The sequence below is a fragment of the Mastacembelus armatus genome, chromosome 21, assembly GCF_900324485.2.
Source record: "Mastacembelus armatus chromosome 21, fMasArm1.2, whole genome shotgun sequence".
In the NCBI taxonomy this organism is placed as follows: Eukaryota; Metazoa; Chordata; class Actinopteri; order Synbranchiformes; family Mastacembelidae; genus Mastacembelus; species Mastacembelus armatus.
The window spans coordinates 700208-718698 of record NC_046653.1 but is presented as its reverse complement, the minus strand read 5'-3'; the positions used below and the strand labels follow the sequence as shown (position 1 = coordinate 718698).

The window sequence follows — 18491 nt, the reverse complement described above, 5'->3', positions numbered from 1 at the left end:
GGAAATAGCCAAAGTAAGATTGACAGTCCCTAAACTGTCGCCTCTGCTCATTTAGAGCCATGTTGTATGGAGCGCACGAAATGGGAATGATTTTGATAAAAAAATGCTGTTGAACATAGTGTGAGAGGAATCACATTGCAATGGTTTCGGTGTTTTAATATCGTTTCTTTTGATGTTTATTGAAGCCAGAAGTTCGAATCTGTGAACTTTACCGGACTTTAATAACACACTGATCGTCAGATGCATAGGCTACAGGGACATTTGGGGTGGGAGGCGAATCCCTGTTTGTTGACACCTGTTTGTGAAGCTGTGATTAAGGAACATAACATCAGACCCGGGTCTGGACAAAACGCCAGGACAGGTACAAAAACCTGGACCCACAACAGAAGCTTACAGGAAGCAGAAAAGGCACCTTGATGTTATTGTTGAAAAATATTTTTAATTAAAATGATCCAATGTTAAATTTATTGAGGAAAATGTACATTCAGGCCCTCGTGTAATTGAGTTTGATACCCCAGGCACAGATGTAAGCGGCGGGCACAGATGTAAATAAAGATGGAATCATTTTCTTAAATTTATTAACACCATTATCAGATAAACATCTACTGTAGTGGAATTTTCTTCCAAATGCTGCATGATCCATCATCTTAAATTCAAAAGTTATTAAAGAATGATCTGACAAAATAGAATTTTGGGGAAAAACTATTAAATGTTCAGTTTCGATGCCATAGGTCAGAACAAGACACTATAATGACTTTATCTGAACTAAGCACTAAATCAGACAGGAAATCTGGAAATTCTGTTAAAAACTCTGAGTAAGGGACAGGTGGACGGTACACAATGACAAGTAGAACTGGTTTTTGTGTTCTCCAGTTTGGATGTGAGAAACTAAGAGTGAGGCTCTCAAATGAGTTATAACTGTTCTGAGGATGAAAGTTTAACAATAAGTTTGAGTGGAAGATTGCAGCTACTCCTCCACCTCCACCTGTGCTATGAGGAACATGACAGTTTTTATGACTGAGGGGGGTTGATTCATTCAGACTGACGTATTCATCCTGCTGCAGCCAGGTTTCAGTAAGACAGAGTAAGTCAATTTGGTGATCAGTTATCAAATCATTTACTAACAGAGATTTAGATGAAAGAGACCTAATATTTAATAATCCACATCTGTTTTTCTGTTCAATAAGAGGAGTGGTCTAAATTTTTATTAGGTTTTTATGAATAACTCCTCTTCTGTTAACTTCTGATTTATATGTTCGAGGAGCAGACACAATCTCTATGGGGTTTGGGGGGGTGATGGCTCTAAGGAAACTGCAGAGACTCTCTGCGTCCCGGTCCCCACTCTGGATTGTCAAACTTTAGGTTGGCTAATAAGGTCGGCCAGATTTCTAGAGATGTGGGCTGCACCATCCAAAGTGGGATGGATGCCGTCCCTCGCTACCAGACCAGGTTTTTCCTAGAACGTGGCCCAATTGTCAATCAGTAATGTAGGTCCAGCTGTTTGCTTTTGTAGTCTGCTTCAGAGTCTCATCAAACATAATTACAAACACATTGCATGTATCAACTTTGGCAGTAAACTCTTTTTAAGCCCCAAGTTCAGAAACATGGCTTTGAAGACTTCAATACAGTCAATTGACTTGAATAAATAGTGGGCTGTCACCAACCAAATCACTTGTATTCGAGTGTTGCTGGGCAGACACAAACTGTTCAGAGGTCAGCTGACAACATCATGAACGTAGCTGTTGTAACTTAAGATATCAGATCATAACGTCCTTGCCAAGGGTAGTTGGGGCAGCAGAAATGGGCAATTAAAGTATACTGGTGGGTTTTTAACATACACTCCACCTGCTATGTATGTGCAAGTCCACTACCTGGATTCCCATTGTCCCAAGTTTGAAACACTTTCAACGAACAGTGCAACACACACACACACACACACACACACGCAGTGCAGTTTTACACAGTATGTTGAAGGGTAAAGGTGTTTACATATTATATATGTGTGTTGCTGTGTGTGTGTAGTTTGTTTTTATTTAAAAAAAAAAAAAACAGTATCAACATGCGCAGACACATATTTGGTCAATAAATTGGTGAAATTTTATCATAGACAGCACTTTGTTTCCAAACAAATTAACATGTAATCATGTCAGCATTAGACAACCGCTCATACACAGTGCAGCTTTAAGCATGGAGTTTGATCAAATCTCATTAAAACACACCGATGGACAAATTTATTCACCTAGTCATTGCTTAATCCAGTGTAACCCATTCTTGTTCTCAGTTTGATGACTAGACACATTAGAACTAATCAGAAAATCAGAGCAACCCAAACACTGCACTTAGAATTATTTTATATTGAAATTGCAGAATTCTATAGAGATACACTCCATTTCATCTTAATAATATTAAGATGCTATCTTGGCGTAGGACAATTTCTGTGCATCAGTTGTTAATCAACTCAGTTTAAACTCACTAGGACTGCTAGAAGTTCACCAGGCATGCATTGTGCAAGGTCACATTTCTTGGGTTTTAAGGCGTTTCACAGCACTGGCACAAGGGATGACTGCTGGAGTTCTCGGCCAGAGTGTTGTCCTTCCAGTCTCCGTGTTGTTCTCAGCTGATGTTAGAATCCATATTTTTGCTTTAACTGCTCTACCAGATTGATGTACTCATTCATGGCATCCTCTTTGCTCTTGCCTGATAATGAAAAATCAAAGTACATGCAAATGCATACAAGACAAATTAATGAAAAAATTAGCATCCTACTTTAAAACCCCAACTCCCTCCTTGTTGCATGCAGTGTGTGGTCCTGAGGACTCACGGCGTTGTTGGTGTGAAGTTAATTACTGGGTCAATAGTAAAACTGGGCCTTGTCTGTTTGATAGACCTTCTGGTAGATTTGTAGGGATGGGAATTGATAAGATTTTACTTATACCAATACCGTTATCAGTTTTGCTTATCACTTTGATTTTTTATCAGTTCCCTTAATTCCTGACCAGATTTCTCTGCAAGAAAAAAAAAAAAAAAAAAATACTACACCTACACAGAGTTCCGCCATTATTGAGAAATACTTTAAGTAAAACATGATCTGCCATTTTTATATCAATCCAACTGAACATACAGTTCTTTGTAGGGTTTTTTAAATTCATTTTGTTTGCTTGTTTTGCTGTGGGTTTCATGATGCAATTCTGCATGACAGAGAAGTGTTGCTTTTTCAGTCATTTGAAACTCCTACTTAGGAGTTAAGTAGATGTTTCTCCTCTGTGTGCTTTTTGTAAGAAGATGAGATAAACTTTATTCATCCCCAAAGGCAAATTCAGGATCAAGTAAACAAAGAGTTTACATTGAGCAAGTGACTGTGCTCCTGGTATAGGCACAAATGCAGGTCTCAGACAAGACGCTATATGCTGCACACACAAAGCTTTTGTTAGACACCATCACAGCTGTGTGTAGTAAGAGTGTCTTTTATCTTCTAACACAGATAAAATCAGGGAATATTTTCATAGCATTTAACTTTTTGTAGTCAAATTAAGATCTGTTTGAGACAACTGTTGAGCTCGACTGTGTGGCACTAATGCCATAATACAGGATATTTACAATCGGTAAACAGACGTGGTGTTCAGGTGGGAAACAGTATCATTTCTGCGTTTGTTGCATTCGATTATTTCAAAGTAATGTGCTCTGCTGTCATCTTTGCAAAATGAAGCCATGCTTTGTGCCACTTCTCAGTCAGTCAGCATCAATAAAAGGAATTGATAAGCAAGAAGGCCTTCGATTGTGGACATTTTAGAACAAGTTCTAAATTGGACTCCTATTCCATCTTACTGCACCATGAAAAGCACTTTCCACTCACTTTTAGTCATTATGAATTTGTTTACTCACATTACACAAGGCTTCAGAAACTTTGGTAGATTAAACGATGGTAATAAAACAGTCTTAGAGCCAACTCTGAAACAGACTGAAAACAGTTGCTGCTTAGCAACAATAAGGCTTCAAACAACCCATAATGCATGTCTCTCTATATTTCTAGATTTGGGTCATTACAGTATTCTTTCTCCACAGAGTGACAGAAGTCAGGAAAGTTTTTTGTGTACATTTGGATTAGAAGCTGCACCTATGTCTTATTGAACAGTAAGATTTGATACACCCATCTAGAGTATTGAAAAATATTTTAACCTCAAAAGGACTTAACACGTACCTTTCTGCTTTTCCCAGGCATCCCATTTAGCTTTCCCAGTGAAATCAAACATTCCTGGACGAGCTTTGGAGATAAGAAAGGAAGGACAGTTGTAAGTAAACCAAACAACTCAGCAGCACCCTGTGTTAGATGTGTTAAAGTGTGGCAACTGGAACGAAGTAGCTGACTTGCTACTCTCCTCCAGAGGTTTTTAGACTGCAAAATTATAAATTATAGAGGTGGCCCAAAATTTACAGCATTTGGCAAAGCACAATTGGAATGTGGAGAGTTCAGCATCTTTTGAGGCAGCAAAATTATTTGTATTTGAACTGATTAAAAAGTGAACAGAGTGAACAAGAATGGAGTCAACTATAGATCTTGGTGTCTGCAAAAAAACACAGGCTAATGTGAAGTTACAATATCTCCTACCAGTCGAACAAACTCTATTCCTGTGTCTTCTAAACTGTTGAAATAATTATAAATAGCACTCTGCTTTCCAGCATACCTGCTGTGTGACCCACTATTTGTGCTTCAAAATAGTTCAAACACAAAATGCTGTACTTAGACTCAGCTTCACCCCTAATTTGTACTAAAGTCAGAAACCTTCTGCTCTTTTTCTGTGTGATCGATGGTGTTTCACACTTTCACAAAACTCTGGGGGAGTTCCTATGTGGTAGGATGTATCACACCATAAGATATTTTAGCATCAGAGAAAAAAAAATTTGCAGCTAAAAAAATATGTGTATTTCCAGTTGCCATTCGATGGTCGAAATGACTGTGCAGGGAGATTCTACATTCTACAATAGCGTAATAATCAAGTGTGAGATACTGAAGGAACTCTCTACATAGAGAAATAGCACAACTGCCACTGGATGTAGAATAGATGAGTAAACTACATTTTGGCATGTTAGAATGCCTGATCATATTTCTGTGGTTATTTTGGTGAAAGGAACTCAAAAGTAATGCAAAAGTAGTGTAATGCATTACAATTCAGACAGTAATTTGTAATGCAACTAATTACTTACCAATGACAGTAAGCAATATTATATAATGCATGACATTTTGTAAGTAACTTGCCCAACACTGCAGGGCAACATTACAGCAACAACTCTATACTGTGTCAAAATAAGCAAAAGGTAAAATAAAAAAAATAAGCTATAAACACCAAAACCACAACATTTAAATCCTAGTTAACACTGTGCATTCTAGCACAACAAGGACTGTGAGAGCAAGTGAGGGACAATCTGTCTCTGTCAACTGAAGTAAATGAAATGAATAACGGAGAGCTCATATACGTTTGGAACAGCAGCACATACAGTGGATACGGAAAGTATTCAGACCCCTTTAAATTTTTCACTCTTTGTGTCATTGCAGCCATTTGCCAAAATCAAAAAAGTTCATTTTATTTCTCATTAATGTACACTCAGCACCCCATCTTGACAGAAAAAAACAGAAATGTAGAAATTTTTGCTAATTTATTAAAAAAGAAAAACTGAAATATCACATGGTCATAAGTATTCAGACCCTTTGCAGTGACACTCATTTAACTCTCATGCTGTCCATTTCTTCTGATCCTCCTTTTGATGGTTCTGCTCCTTCATTGGAGTCCAGCTGTGTTTAATTAAACTGATTGGACTTGATTAGGAAAGGCACACACCTGTCTATATAAGACCTTACAGCTCACAGTGCATGTCAGAGCAAATGAGAATCATGAGGTCGAAGGAACTGCCCAAGGAGCTCAGAGACAGAATTGTGGCAAGGCATAGATCAGGCCAAGGTTACAAAAGAATTTCTGCAGCACTCAAGGTTCCTTAGAGCACAGTGGCCTCCATAATCCTCAAATGGAAAAAGTTTGGGACGACCAGAACTCTTCCTAGACCTGGTCGTCCAGCCAAACTGAGCAATCGTGGGAGAAGAGCCTTGGTGAGAGAGGTAAAGAAGAACCCAAAGATCACTGTGGCTGAGCTCCAGAGATGCAGTAGGGAGATGGGAGAAAGTTCCACAAAGTCAACAATCACTGCAGCCCTCCACCAGTCGGGGCTTTATGGCTTAGTGGCCCGATGGAAACTTCTCCTCAGTGCAAGACACATGAAAACCCTCATAGAGTTTGCCAAAAAACACATGAAGGACTCCCAGACCATGAGAAATAAGATTCTCTGGTCTGATGAGACCAAGATTGAACTTTTTGGCGTTAATTCTAAGCGACATGTGTGGAGAAAACCAGGCACTGCTCATCACCTGCCCAATACAATCCCTACAGTGAAACATGGTGGTGGGAGCATCATGTTGTGGGGGTGTTTTTCAGCTGCAGGGACAGGATGACTGGTTGCAATTGAGGGAAAGATGAATGCGGCCAAGTACAGAGATATCCTGGAAGAAAACCTCTTCCAGAGTGCTCAGGACCTCAGACTGGGCCGAAGGTTCACCTTTCAACAGGACAATGACCCTAAGCACACAGCTAAAATAACAAAGGAGTAGCTTCGGAACAACTCTGTGACCGTTCTTGACTGACCCAGCCAGAGCCCTGACCTAAACCCAATTGAGCATCTCTGGAGAGACCTGAAAATGGCTGTCCACCAACGTTCACCATCCAACCTGACAGAACTGGAGAGGATCCCCAAATCCAGGTGTGAAAAACTTGTTGCATCATTCCCAAGAAGACTCATGGCTGTACTAGCTCAAAAGGGTGCTTCTACTCAATAAAGAGCACAGGGTCTGAATACTTATGACCATGTGATATTTCAGTTTTTCTTTTTTAATAAATTAGCAAAAATTTCTACATTTCTGTTTTTTTCTGTCAAGATGGGGTGCTGAGTGTACATTAATGAGAAATAAAATGAACTTTTTTGATTTTGGCAAATGGCTGCAATGACAAAGAGTGAAAAATTTAAAGGGGTCTGAATACTTTCCGTACCCACTGTATGGAAGTGGTTAGACGGTGCCGAAAGAGCTGTAGTGTGTGATCTCACCTGTGTTGACATCCTCCACAGTAGCCTGCTTGAACAGGGCGTAGACCTTCAGCATCTCATCATCTGTCGGCTTCGCCTTGAGCTGCTTTACCTCAGCTGCTGCTGAATCAAATCTAGCCTACAGAGTAGAAGACAAATTCATCAATGTGAAACTTTGTTGATTCCCCTGGACTGTGGTGGATCAGAACTTGCCTACACAACAGCACGGCAGACTAACGTGAATACAATTTCTGCGAGGTTTTGAAGACTAAATTTGAGTTAAGTTCTGTTGTTCTGTCTTCCTCCTGGGTCAAATGGGTATACCAGATCACCCATCAGAATTTGTGAAATAAGGAATCACACACTTGGGACTCTCAGTTTTCTCTACAGAGCTAAAACAATGGCTAAAAAAACAATGTATATATGAAAATTGAGCAGCTTAATTTCTTACTTTGTGTATAAACTCTGTGTATGACTACATAAAGTTATACAGGCACATGCACAGGTAGGGCTCAACCTGTGAAAGGTATTAAAAAGATCTTGTTAGATCTGCTCACACTGTCAGTCAAATGTCATAACTCTACCCCGTCTTCACTGACAGTGAAGTGAACTGGAGTTCCACAGCAGAGTAGCTGAACATTTTTGCAAGAGTAAATATTTTGTTGTTTGAATAAGTACAGCATTGTTTTTATGCAAGAAACACTAGTATGTCTAAAAAGGCTCATATTTTATGCATTTGAGGTCTGAGACTAGAGATAGAGAGAGGGCTAGCATTTGCCATGTAAGTCAGTCATAGCCAGTAGCCTACACTTAAATATCCTGTGCATACAGTAGCATTTCATCTTTTATAAAATGAGATTTTGGCCAAACGTATTTTACAACAGGAAAAAGTGCCCATATTGCTACAACAAACTTTGTAACCTGTTGATGAAAATGTAATGTGAGGGCACCATTTTAATGACAGACAAATTGCACATTTGCACACATTCACTGGTCCAAAACCATTTGAGTTTGCCACAAAGCGAATGAGTGATCCTCGCCAGCTAGGTAAAATATATTTTTTCATGAATTTCTTCTTTTGATTTATGTATTACCTATATAATTGTTATTAATAGTGAATAAATACAAAGCCTTTGAGACTATTATTTTGCATAATTTGTCATCTTAATGACAAATAATGACCTTTTTTTTTTTTTAAAGGGGGGGGGGGGGGGGGCTTTTTCAGTTTCTGCACATGCCCATCAAAAGGTCTGTGCATGGCCCTGAAATTATATGTCTATGATTGTGTTTATATGACAACAAAGATAAAAATAGCATGGTACAATATATGCATACATTGATACATGTGTATATATATATATATATATATATTTATATGTACAGTGGTATGAAAAAGTGTTGTCCCCCTTCCTGATTTCTTATTTTTTTGCATGCTTGCACTTTGTTTCAGATCATCAAACAAATTAACAAATTTAAATATTCGTCCAAGATAACACAAGTAAACACACCATGCAGTTAAACTCAGGTGTGATAAACCAGTTAAGTTATGTTTTAAAGAGGGTTGGGGGGGCACACACTTTTTCACACAGGGGTATGTAGTTTTGGATTTTGTTTTCCCTTAATAAAAACCTTCATTTAAAAACTGAATGATATATTTACTAGTGTTACCTTTGACTAATATTTAAATTTGTTTGATGATCTGAACCATTAAAGCGTGACAAACATGCAAAAAAAAAAAAAAAAAAAAAAAAAAAAAAAAAAAAAAGAAATCAGGAAGGGGGCCAACACCCTTTTCACACCACTGTATAAATATATATATATACATATACAAATTTGTTTGTATCTTTAGCTTTAACACTCTTTGCACTGTGGCAAGATACACTATCATCCTGTAGAATAACATAATTAAATGAGTTGGGAAATGTGGTTGTTTTCTTCAGGCAGTCTTCTTTATACATATCATTAGAATGGCTCCAGACAAAGGTTCCAGCATCATCTCCTTGTGCAATGCAGATTTGTGAATTATCACTGAATATCTGGATGTCCCAATATCTCCATAAAAAGCCTCCAATTAATCCAGAATGCAGCAGCCAGAGTCCTGACAGGAACTAGCAAGAGAGATCATATTTCTCCTATATTGGCTTCTCTTCACTGGCTCCCTGTAAAATATAGAATAGAATTTAAAATCCTTCTTCTCACATACAAATCCCTTCATAATCAAGCTCCTTCATACCTTAAAGACCTCATAGTACCTTATTATCCCAATAGACCACTTCGCTCTCAAGAGTGCAGGTCTACTTGTGGTTCCCAGAGTTTCCAGAAGCAGACTGGGAGGCAAAGCCTTTAGTTATCAAGCTCCTGTTCCATTCCATTGAATGTCACTAACCTTGTGCTCTCTCCCTCTCTCTCTGTACCTTCTGCAGGTGTCCCTGGTCCTGGTGCTGTATATCGCTGATGTGCAGATACTGGTCCCACCAACCTGCAGTGTCTATTTGTTGTTTATTGTTGCTGTTCTTTTCTCTCTGCTCTATCCACTCACCCCAACCGGTCGAGGCAGATGGCCGCCCAAACTGAGCCCGGTTCTGCTGGAGGTTTTTTCTTCCGTTAAAGGGAGTTTTTTCCTCTCCACTGTCGCCAAGTGCTTACTCATAAGGGAATAGTTGGGTTTTTAGTTTTAGTTTTTGTAAAGTGCCTTGAGATGATTTGTATTGTGATTTGGTGCTATACAAATAAAAATTGAATTGAATTGAATTGAATATCACTTTCATCCAATCATCCACACTCCATGACTGCTTCTCTTTAGCCCACTGTAACCTTGCTTTCTTCTGTTTAGGTGTTAATGCTGGTTTTTGTTTGGCTTTTCTATATTTAAATCGCATTTCATTCAGCTGGTTTCTTAAAGTTCTATCACACACACTGACTCGTGTTTCCCCCCATTTGTTTTTCATTTATTGTGCATTTTCTATTTTCAAGGCAAACTGCTCTGAGTTTTCTATCCTGAGGTCTTCCTTGGTCTGCCTGTATGTTTTCCTTTTGTAATCCTTCCATTAGGGCTGCTCAATTATGGAAAAAATCCTAATCACAATTATTTTACTCATTCACTTTGGGAATATGTTGCATTTATTGAACAAAACCATGACTTCTCCTTAAAACAAACAATATAAAATATATTCAAATGTATAAGTAGCATTGCCATTTATACATGCTGTTTATACGCTTCAGCATTGCACTGGAGAGTGTGTCTTTAATTGGTGACTGTGTAGTGAAGGACGTTGTGGTGGTGGTTGTTTCTTTTTTTAGTTGGCCATAAAAGTGGGCATGCGCGTCATTAAGACCGCAGGCCAAAGCAACTTGAAAAACGGAATAATCGATTTTTCTCGATTACATAGTTTTTGTGATTGTTGAGACCCGAAATCAAAAATTGATTAATTGCACAGGCCTGGATTTAGTAGAGGTACTACCTCACAGAATGAAGAATAATGGCCTGTACCTAGCGGTACCGGATCCCACCAACACGTTTTTATCGACGCTTTCAGAATCAGTCAGGGGCCAAAGAAAATTCACTAAAGAACCAAAATTAACTCCCTCTGAGAAAATAGCACGTATCGATCACAGTATCAGTTCAAAAGAACTACCGTGTGCCTAGTTAGCGTTAGGTCCCATGTGCTCAGCCACGTTCAGGCAGCAAGCACGGTAACGGTAGTTGGCTAAGCCGAGCTAACGTTACAGCGACATTTAACGGTTTCAGGGCTGATCACCACCTAAACGTTGCTAAATGACTCCATACCGACCTGGAGATCAGACATCTCTTCTTTCGGCTCCGACAACATCTGCCGACTCGGTTCGCTGGAAGGTGAAGGGTAAAGTCCATTGTCCCTCCCATTATGTAACCGTTGTTACCAGCTCAACCCCAGTGCGTTGGGATACACGCTGTTCGCAGCGCTATTGGTTACTCCGAGCTCACGTGACCAGGACCACACGCCATCCGGGCTTCTACGTCTCCTCTTGCGCCATATTGGAGCGGTGTGACCAGTTTCAGCAGTCGAAAACACCATTTAGTGCTGCTTTTGGGTGTTCTAATGGAAGAAATGTTACGTTAGATTACTTTATTTATACCCGCAGGTAAATTTGTTTCACAATAAAGACATTTTCATCCATCTTGGCATACAATTAAAAAAAAAAAATCCACCATCTTACCGTTTATTTAACACTGTTAAGACAGTGGGAACAAAGCTATTTTTATACCGCTTTGTCTTACACCTTGGGATTAAAAAAACCTCCGTCCAGAGGGAAGAATCTGGAACTCACTGTACAAGGGGTGAGAGTCATTTAAAAATAGAGATAGCTGTAACTGTTTGGTATACAGGGATGCTAGATACACTTGTGACTCCCCAACAGGTGGATCCTGCAACAGGAAATAACATTTCACATATAAGTCTCAAACAAGAGTAGATACATTATCTTACAATAATTTAATTTACGAATGTGTTAAATTTGATTCAATACATTAATGGTTACATTAATCCTTATCAGTTAACATTAAGTGAGGGTTAAGTACAAAGTACAAAGTTTGGACAGCTTTTTACCCTTAAAAATGAAATCATCTTTAAAAAAAAAAAAAAAAAAAAAAAAAAAAACAACCAACTGCATTTTGTATTTACTTGGGTTAAAATTTGTTTGATGATCAAAATCATCTGAGTGTCATAAATATCCCCCCATAAAAATCAGCACTGTATTACTAATAAATTTACCAAAATAACATTCATAAAACCTTCTACCAGCAATGTTTATTTGAAATATTTTGAAAAAACAATAGTGAAAATGAATGTTGGTCACAGGTAACAGTTGATAAACAATAAAATAGAAATAACAAGGTTATAGGAATGGGCCCAACAATAAGCTTTTGTTTTAAAACCAACTCCACAAATTAAAACTCTTCTGTATAAACACGATGGCACCATTTTTGTTTGATTGTTCTTGGCATGATTCCCTGTCCTTTATTTCCTTTGCATTCTATTCTGCTATAACGTAAAACACTACGGTCACCACACGCTTTTGGGGTTTTCTTTATAGAGAACATAGTCTTCTTTCTTGAAGAAGGCCACCTCAGTTTCATTTGCTGAATGACAAACACAAAAATGTTAGTTTTAATATTGTAATAAAACTGTTAATCTAATAAGACTATTATTAAACACTTAGTTTTGATGAGTATTGGTGACATGTTACTTTGAAAGTCACTATATGATTACAGGACATCCTGATCTTATATGAAAACATTATTTGTATAAATAATTGACACATATACATACAATAGAATGACTTGTAAGATGACATCTAAAAAATGCTTTTGGGTTTGTTTCCATTTGGTAACATGGTAAATCAGAGAAATGTCTAGGAGTTTTTATATATTCAGAACATACTGAATTCATTCAGAGGCTAAACTGTTCTGTTGGGAGTTAAATCCACTAAATGATCACATTCTGGGTCAAAATGCAACATAGATCCAATTTTCTTCTTGGCTTAATAAACTGTATATATTAGCCTGTACAAGATAAGATAAACCTTAATTAATCCCTGAGGGGAACTTCAGGATGTATATGCCAGTTTTTGCTGCTCTAACAGGTTGCTTTATTAATAAGCAGTTCAAAGTAGAGGGCCATGTTACAGTACAATAATTTACTGTTCCTTGTTTTCAGAACTCTGGCTTGCACCCGGTTTCAGTTCTAAGAGAAACTCAAGGTGTTCTTTATGGTCATTTTGAAAGCTGCGATTTATAGCACTGTTGAGGTACAACCATGTGATAGAGCAATGTCTCTAAAATTAGTGTATTCATTTGATATTCACAAAATATATATATTTTTTAAAAACTGAACATTATGGGCATTACTACTGATGTTTCAGTTTTGGACCACTGTAAGAATTATACAGTTTTCAATGATCACTAAGAAACAACAATAAAAAACTCTTACCAACGCCAGCAGCTCGTAGAGTTTGGCTATCTTGCAGAATGAGCTTTTCGTCATTGTGTAAACTCATCACCAACTCATTAGTCTGAACAAAAAGAAAAACAGAAATTCCCGGTTAAAAAGCAACTTCGGATTTCAAAGAACTACAAGAGTCCAAACTCTAAAACAGGTCCTGTTGTTGCTGAGGCTGAAATGTGAAACACCAACTTGTTTAGTTGTTAATGTACAGAAGCTTTTTAGCTCATTCCATGGCATCCCCAAAATCCTAACTTTTTAAACTCATATGTGGCTTGTCCAGTCACAACAGTTAAACCCTGGGATGCAAGATGTATTGGTTGTTGATATGTATTGGTTGTTGGTAAGTAAGAAATGTATTGTTATTGAACCAATAATACAATGTAGACTGATAATTCCCAGGATAATGTGGACCATACTTTCGGAGTAGCACAGCCATTTAATACCTGCTTTTACTTAAGTGATTTTTACTTGTAGTAGAGATGGTAGAAAAAAAAGTTATTGACCATGTTTCAATCAATCAAGCACAACAAAAACTGCCCTCTCTTCACCCACAACAGCTCATAATGCTGTTAGAATGAGCTGAAAACAAATGTTAATTGTATATAATGATTAGACCAAATTAGCTATGTACAGCCCAGATTACTAGTATTATTTATTATGAAGTAATAAATATGGCACTTTAGGCCATCAAAATACTCTCGAAGTATGTTCTATGAGCTCCCTATTATAAGACATTTTTCTGTCTGCATCTCTCCACCACAGCCTCCAGTGAGTCCAGTCACTAAACCAGCTTCTTGCACCAGTTTGTCCAGCTGCCATACATCCTTCTGCTTTATGCTGCCTCCCCAGCAGACTGCAGCATAAAACAGCACACTTGCTGCCACAGTTTGGTAAAACGTGTAACTTGCAGGTTCTTCCAGATGAGACAAAACACAAGCATGTAGAGGACAGCATCAACCACACCAATGTGTTTTCTGTAAGCAAACTGCAGGGGATCTACTGTGTGCTTGATTCCAAGTCTCAATAGGTGGAGAATCATCCTCTCCAGGACCTTCATAATATGGGATGCGAGAGCCACTGGCCTGCAGTCATTCAGTTCAGCTGGACACTTTACTTTAGGTACCATAACAATACAAGAAGTTGATGTAATCTATGAAAGTGAACCTGTCTGTCAGTGTCCATGCTGTTCCCTTCTGCTTTCAGCAATATGTTACAGTCTGTGCAGTCAAAGCAGTCCCTTATAGACTCAACAGCCTCAGGTGTCCATTTCCTGACTGATGGTGGTTGCAGGTTGCTTCAGTACACAAGGTTTAGAACAGGCTGATCTGACCTGCTGAGTGGTGGTAAGGCAGTAGACGTATAGGCCTCCTTGATGTTTGCATACAGCAGATCAAGTGTTTTACCTTCTCTGGTAGGACAGTGGACAAACTGAGAAAACCCAGTCAGGTGTGAGGTGCGAGTCACATGGTTAAAATCTCCTGATATTATAATGAGGCCTAAGAATGTTGAGTTTGTATCCTGGCAACAGTCTCATGATGACATCACATCAGCTGCTGATTGCTACATCTACCACTACGGCCTTCTTCTGTTGTTTGTCCACCCCTACTATGTCTGGTTGGTTAGTCTGTAGTTTGTCTGTCTGTATCTGGAAGTCCCACCGGATCTTAGCTCAGTCATTCTCTACCACCTGTGGATGTGTATCCCACTGTGACCTCGGGACCTCCAGCTCATACTCAGCACAGATGTTCCTGTACACTATTCCAGTAACTTGGTTATGGCGTTCCATGTATGCCCTGCCTGCTAGCATCTTACAACCTGCTGTTATGTGCTGGATTGTCTCTTTGCACAGCCTGCACCTGGGGTCCTGCCTGGTGTGGTAGATCCCAGCCTATATTGATCTTGTGCACAGGGCCTGTTCTTGTGCTGCTATGATTAGTGCCTCTGTGCTGTCTTTCAGTCCAGCTTTTTCCAGCCACTGGTAGGACTTTGCGATATCAGCCACTTCTTCTATCTGTCGGTGGTACATATCGTGCAGGGGTTTGTCCTGCCATGATGGTTCTTGCTCCTCTCCCTCCTCTTCGGGCTTCTGTTGCCTGAGATATTCACGAAGTACTCCATCACTCGGGGCCATCTTCCTGATGTACTCATGGATCTTTGCTGTTTCATCTCGGATGGTGGCTCTGACGCTCACCAGCCATCGACCTCCTTCCTTCCTCTTAGTGTACAGTCTCAGGATGCTTGATTTGGGGTGAAACCCTCTATGCATTGTGAGGAGCTTCCTTGTCTTGACATCAGTGGCCTCTATCTCCTCTTTTGGCCAGCTTATTTTGCCAGCTGATGTAGGGCATAGGTGTTGATGGCTTGGAATTTGTTCTTCCCATTGAGCTGACTTCTTAGGACTTGGCTTACTCTCTGTAGGTATTTGGCTGTGGCTGCTTTCCTTGCGGCTTCTTCTTGGTTCCCATTTGCCTGGGGGATTCCAAGATACTTGTAGCTGTCCTCAACGTCTTCTATGCTGCCTTCTGGCAGTTCAACTCCTTCAGTCCTGACAACCTTCCCTCTCTTTGTTATCATCCGACCACACTTATCCAGTCCAAATGACATTCCAATGTCGTTGCTGTGTCGGTTGCTCCATTTCGTATTTAGTATCCATAGCCAGTCTTAGTGATGACCTGGCTGAGGGGCATTTTAGAACAGGCATAGCATAATAAACTCAGTTATATTGTATGTACAGTACACATACAATATAACAACATATAACAATATAACAACACTCTTACCCCACAAGCTCTTTGGTAAATTACTGCTGGCTCTGATGTCTCTGTGATATCTTAAATTAATATGATTCACCATATACATACAATTCATTACATGCATCATTACAATCAGCAGCTCCAAGGTTAGCAAAACCAAAGTGGCTAAATAGCCTACCTTTGCTCCATGTGCCTGGTGGATAATCTTCATTGTGTCTGAAAATACAGAGGAGTCAGATACAGAGCATGGCTGTGCTATGGACTGAACACACATGGGATTAATCGATCAGATTTAGAATAGGCTATTAACTTCAATTACTTCTAATACAAGATAGTTTTGGCTGTTGGTGAAAGCAAACCAAGGAAGTGGCACTATAAATTACATGCACCCACAAATAATCCTCAATCAGTGTCATGATCACGAGAAGCTGTTTTCGCCACCTGAATCAATCAGTCATCTGATGTGTTCAACACAGTCAAGCTTATGGCAAGCCATTTGAGCATAAATTAGACATCCTTGATCTCAGATGTTCATTTCACATACTAGTTCAGTCTTTGTCAGAACTAGTTCGACGTTGATTGCACTAGTTGAACAAGAACCCTTACTAGTCACGCTTTCTCAGCAACTCGTGGCATTTCTGTCCAGCTAGTTCCAGGAAAAGCCCTACTATCAATGCCAGTCATTGCACTAGTAGGACCAAAGTCCCAACTAGTCAGCTTTTTGATGTACTTATGTCCAACTAGTGCAATCAACGTCGAACTAGTTCTGACAAAGACTGAACTAGTATGTGAAATGAACATCTGATATCAAGGATATCTAATTTATGCTCAAACGGCTTGCCATACAAGCTGCTTCAAGAATAACCTGTGTCAACTGCAGAGCACCAGCTCAAAGAAAACACGGAAGAGTATAGAAAAATCATGTCAGCCATGCGTACCATAAGCATAGTTCTTCAGAGGAGGAGGAAGCCCAGGTCTGGTCACAACATCTGGAAAAGATGTAACGCTGGTTGTTACATATATGACTTCTATAAGACACAAACCATCGTTGTGCTTCCTCACCGTGTCTAACAAGCTGCATGAACTCCTGCACCGTTTGGTCTAGACAGACCCCGTGAAACACGACTGCTTTAAAGTTTCTGTGCTCGAAAGATCTCACCAAACGAACAGTCACCACCGCTTCTCCGGACATGTCCACTGTATATTACACTTCACCAATTTATGCCAGCTGCCGCACTGCTGTTACTTCTTCTGACCTAAAAACCACACCGCCTCCTGCTGTACCGGAGTGCGTAACAGGTAATTGTATATTTTAATGGTTTGTTTTCACCACTAGGTGGTCGTAAGGGGAAACTAAAGGATCATCTGTTTTCTTTATCTTTTGGTTTTGACTTTCGTGTTGCTGCCAGCTGAACAACAAACAACAACTTATTTGTTTTTCATGTGAAAGTTAGTACAAATAATTTACTGCCCTAAAGATTAGATAAAGAAAACAGCAGGAACATTCACTTGTTAATGCAGCTCACAGTATAAAGTGCAAGAAGCAACAAGCAAAAAAAAGTGAAGTCTGCATGCAATCAAAAAGAAGAAGTATTTTAAGTACTTTAATAATCCCCAAGGGGAAATTCAATTGTTACAGCAGTTATTCTCATTTAATATTATTTGAATTATATAAATTGATAGTAATTAATAATGTAATTAATAAAGTAATAAAGCAATTTACTTGTATGTAGAGAAGTAATAAAGTAATTATTTGTTTTTGGGGGTTTATGTGTGTGTGTATGTGTGTGCGTGCATGTATGCGTGTGTATGTGGTGTGTGTGTGCATTTTTGTTTATATTATGGAATTATAGAGTCTTATGGCCGTGGACACAAAAGACTTCCTGAATCTCTCAGTCTTGGTTTTAGGAGGAATTTCTGTGGCTGAATGACCTTCCCATTCGCCACAGTTCCTCATGAAGCGGGTGGGCAGGATTGTCCAGTATGGAGTTGATTTTGTCCACCATCCTCCTCTCTGCCACAGCCTCCAGACTGTCCAGTTCCAGTCCAACAACAGATTTTGCCTTCCTGATCAGTTTGTTTAGTCTGTTGGCCTCACCAGCCTTGATGTCACCTCCCCAGCACACAACTGCAAATAACAGTGCACTTGCTACTGCAGACTGATAGAACATCTTCAGTAGCTTGTTGCACACACCAAAGGAACAGTCTCTCCTGAGGAAGAACAGTCTGCTCTGTCCTTTCTTGAAGAGTGCATCTGTATTGTTTGACCAGTCCAGTTTGTTGTTAATGTGGACTCCAAGGTATTTGTAGGAATCCACAATCTCTACTTTGTCTCCAAGGATGGAAACAGGGACGTGTCTGTATTCCTCATAATTATCATTATTGATGCATCCAATGATTGAAGAGTCATCAGAGAACTTCTGGAGGTGACAGGTTCCTGAGTTGTAGTGGACGTCTGAGGTGTAGAGTGTAAACAGGAATGGTGCCAGTACAGTTCCTTGGGGAGCACCGGTGCTGCTCATCACCACATCAGATGTGCAGCCATCTAAGCAAACAAACTGTGGTCGCCCAGTGAGGTAGTCTTTGATCCACTCCACCATGTATGCGGGAACTTCCATATCCTGCATCT

General features: G+C 39.4%; 2 protein-coding genes across 3 annotated transcripts; both read right to left on the bottom strand.

The window, feature by feature from the left end:
* Nucleotides 1-2074: 2074 nt before the first annotated feature.
* dbi (diazepam binding inhibitor (GABA receptor modulator, acyl-CoA binding protein)) lies at nucleotides 2075-11071 on the bottom strand. 2 transcript variants are annotated; one of them, XM_026295923.1, is made up of 4 exons: nucleotides 10917-11067; nucleotides 7147-7264; nucleotides 4199-4261; nucleotides 2075-2697 (listed from the first exon to the last, which is right to left on the bottom strand). In XM_026295923.1, exons 1-4 carry the CDS (start codon nucleotides 10953-10955, stop codon nucleotides 2624-2626), a joined length of 294 nt encoding a protein of 97 aa, XP_026151708.1. In that variant the 5' UTR covers nucleotides 10956-11067; the 3' UTR covers nucleotides 2075-2623. The 2 variants fall into 2 exon arrangements, with proteins under 2 accessions (XP_026151708.1, XP_026151709.1); XM_026295924.2 differs by lacking the exon at nucleotides 2075-2697 and adding an exon at nucleotides 2734-3005 and having other exon boundaries at nucleotides 10917-11071.
* Nucleotides 11072-11892: 821 nt separating this feature from the next.
* Nucleotides 11893-17123, bottom strand: c21h2orf76 (chromosome 21 C2orf76 homolog). The gene is made up of 5 exons (XM_026294643.1): nucleotides 16925-17123; nucleotides 16801-16851; nucleotides 16041-16078; nucleotides 13095-13176; nucleotides 11893-12244 (listed from the first exon to the last, which is right to left on the bottom strand). The coding sequence occupies exons 1-5, from the start codon at nucleotides 17052-17054 to the stop codon at nucleotides 12168-12170; spliced, it is 378 nt and encodes a 125-aa protein (XP_026150428.1). The 5' UTR covers nucleotides 17055-17123; the 3' UTR covers nucleotides 11893-12167.
* Between the last annotated feature and the right edge of the window lie 1368 nt (nucleotides 17124-18491).

Bases quoted from the DNA above. Each gene is read 5' to 3' on its own strand.
- dbi (XM_026295923.1), bottom strand. From the start codon at position 10,955: ATGTTGTCGGAGCCGAAAGAAGAGATGTCTGATCTCCAG. The intron at 4,262-7,146 runs GTGAGATCACAC...TTATCTCCAAAG, and splicing joins TGTGGAGGATGTCAACACAG to CTCGTCCAGGAATGTTTGAT. The intron at 2,698-4,198 runs GTACGTGTTAAG...TTTCATTATCAG, and splicing joins TGCCTGGGAAAAGCAGAAAG to GCAAGAGCAAAGAGGATGCC.
- c21h2orf76 (XM_026294643.1), bottom strand. From the start codon at position 17,054: ATGTCCGGAGAAGCGGTGGTGACTGTTCGTTTGGTGAGATCTTTCGAG. The intron at 16,079-16,800 runs GTACGCATGGCT...CTGTATTTTCAG, and splicing joins TCTGAAGAACTATGCTTATG to ACACAATGAAGATTATCCAC. The intron at 13,177-16,040 runs GTAGGCTATTTA...CTTTTTGTTCAG, and splicing joins ACCAGGCACATGGAGCAAAG to ACTAATGAGTTGGTGATGAG.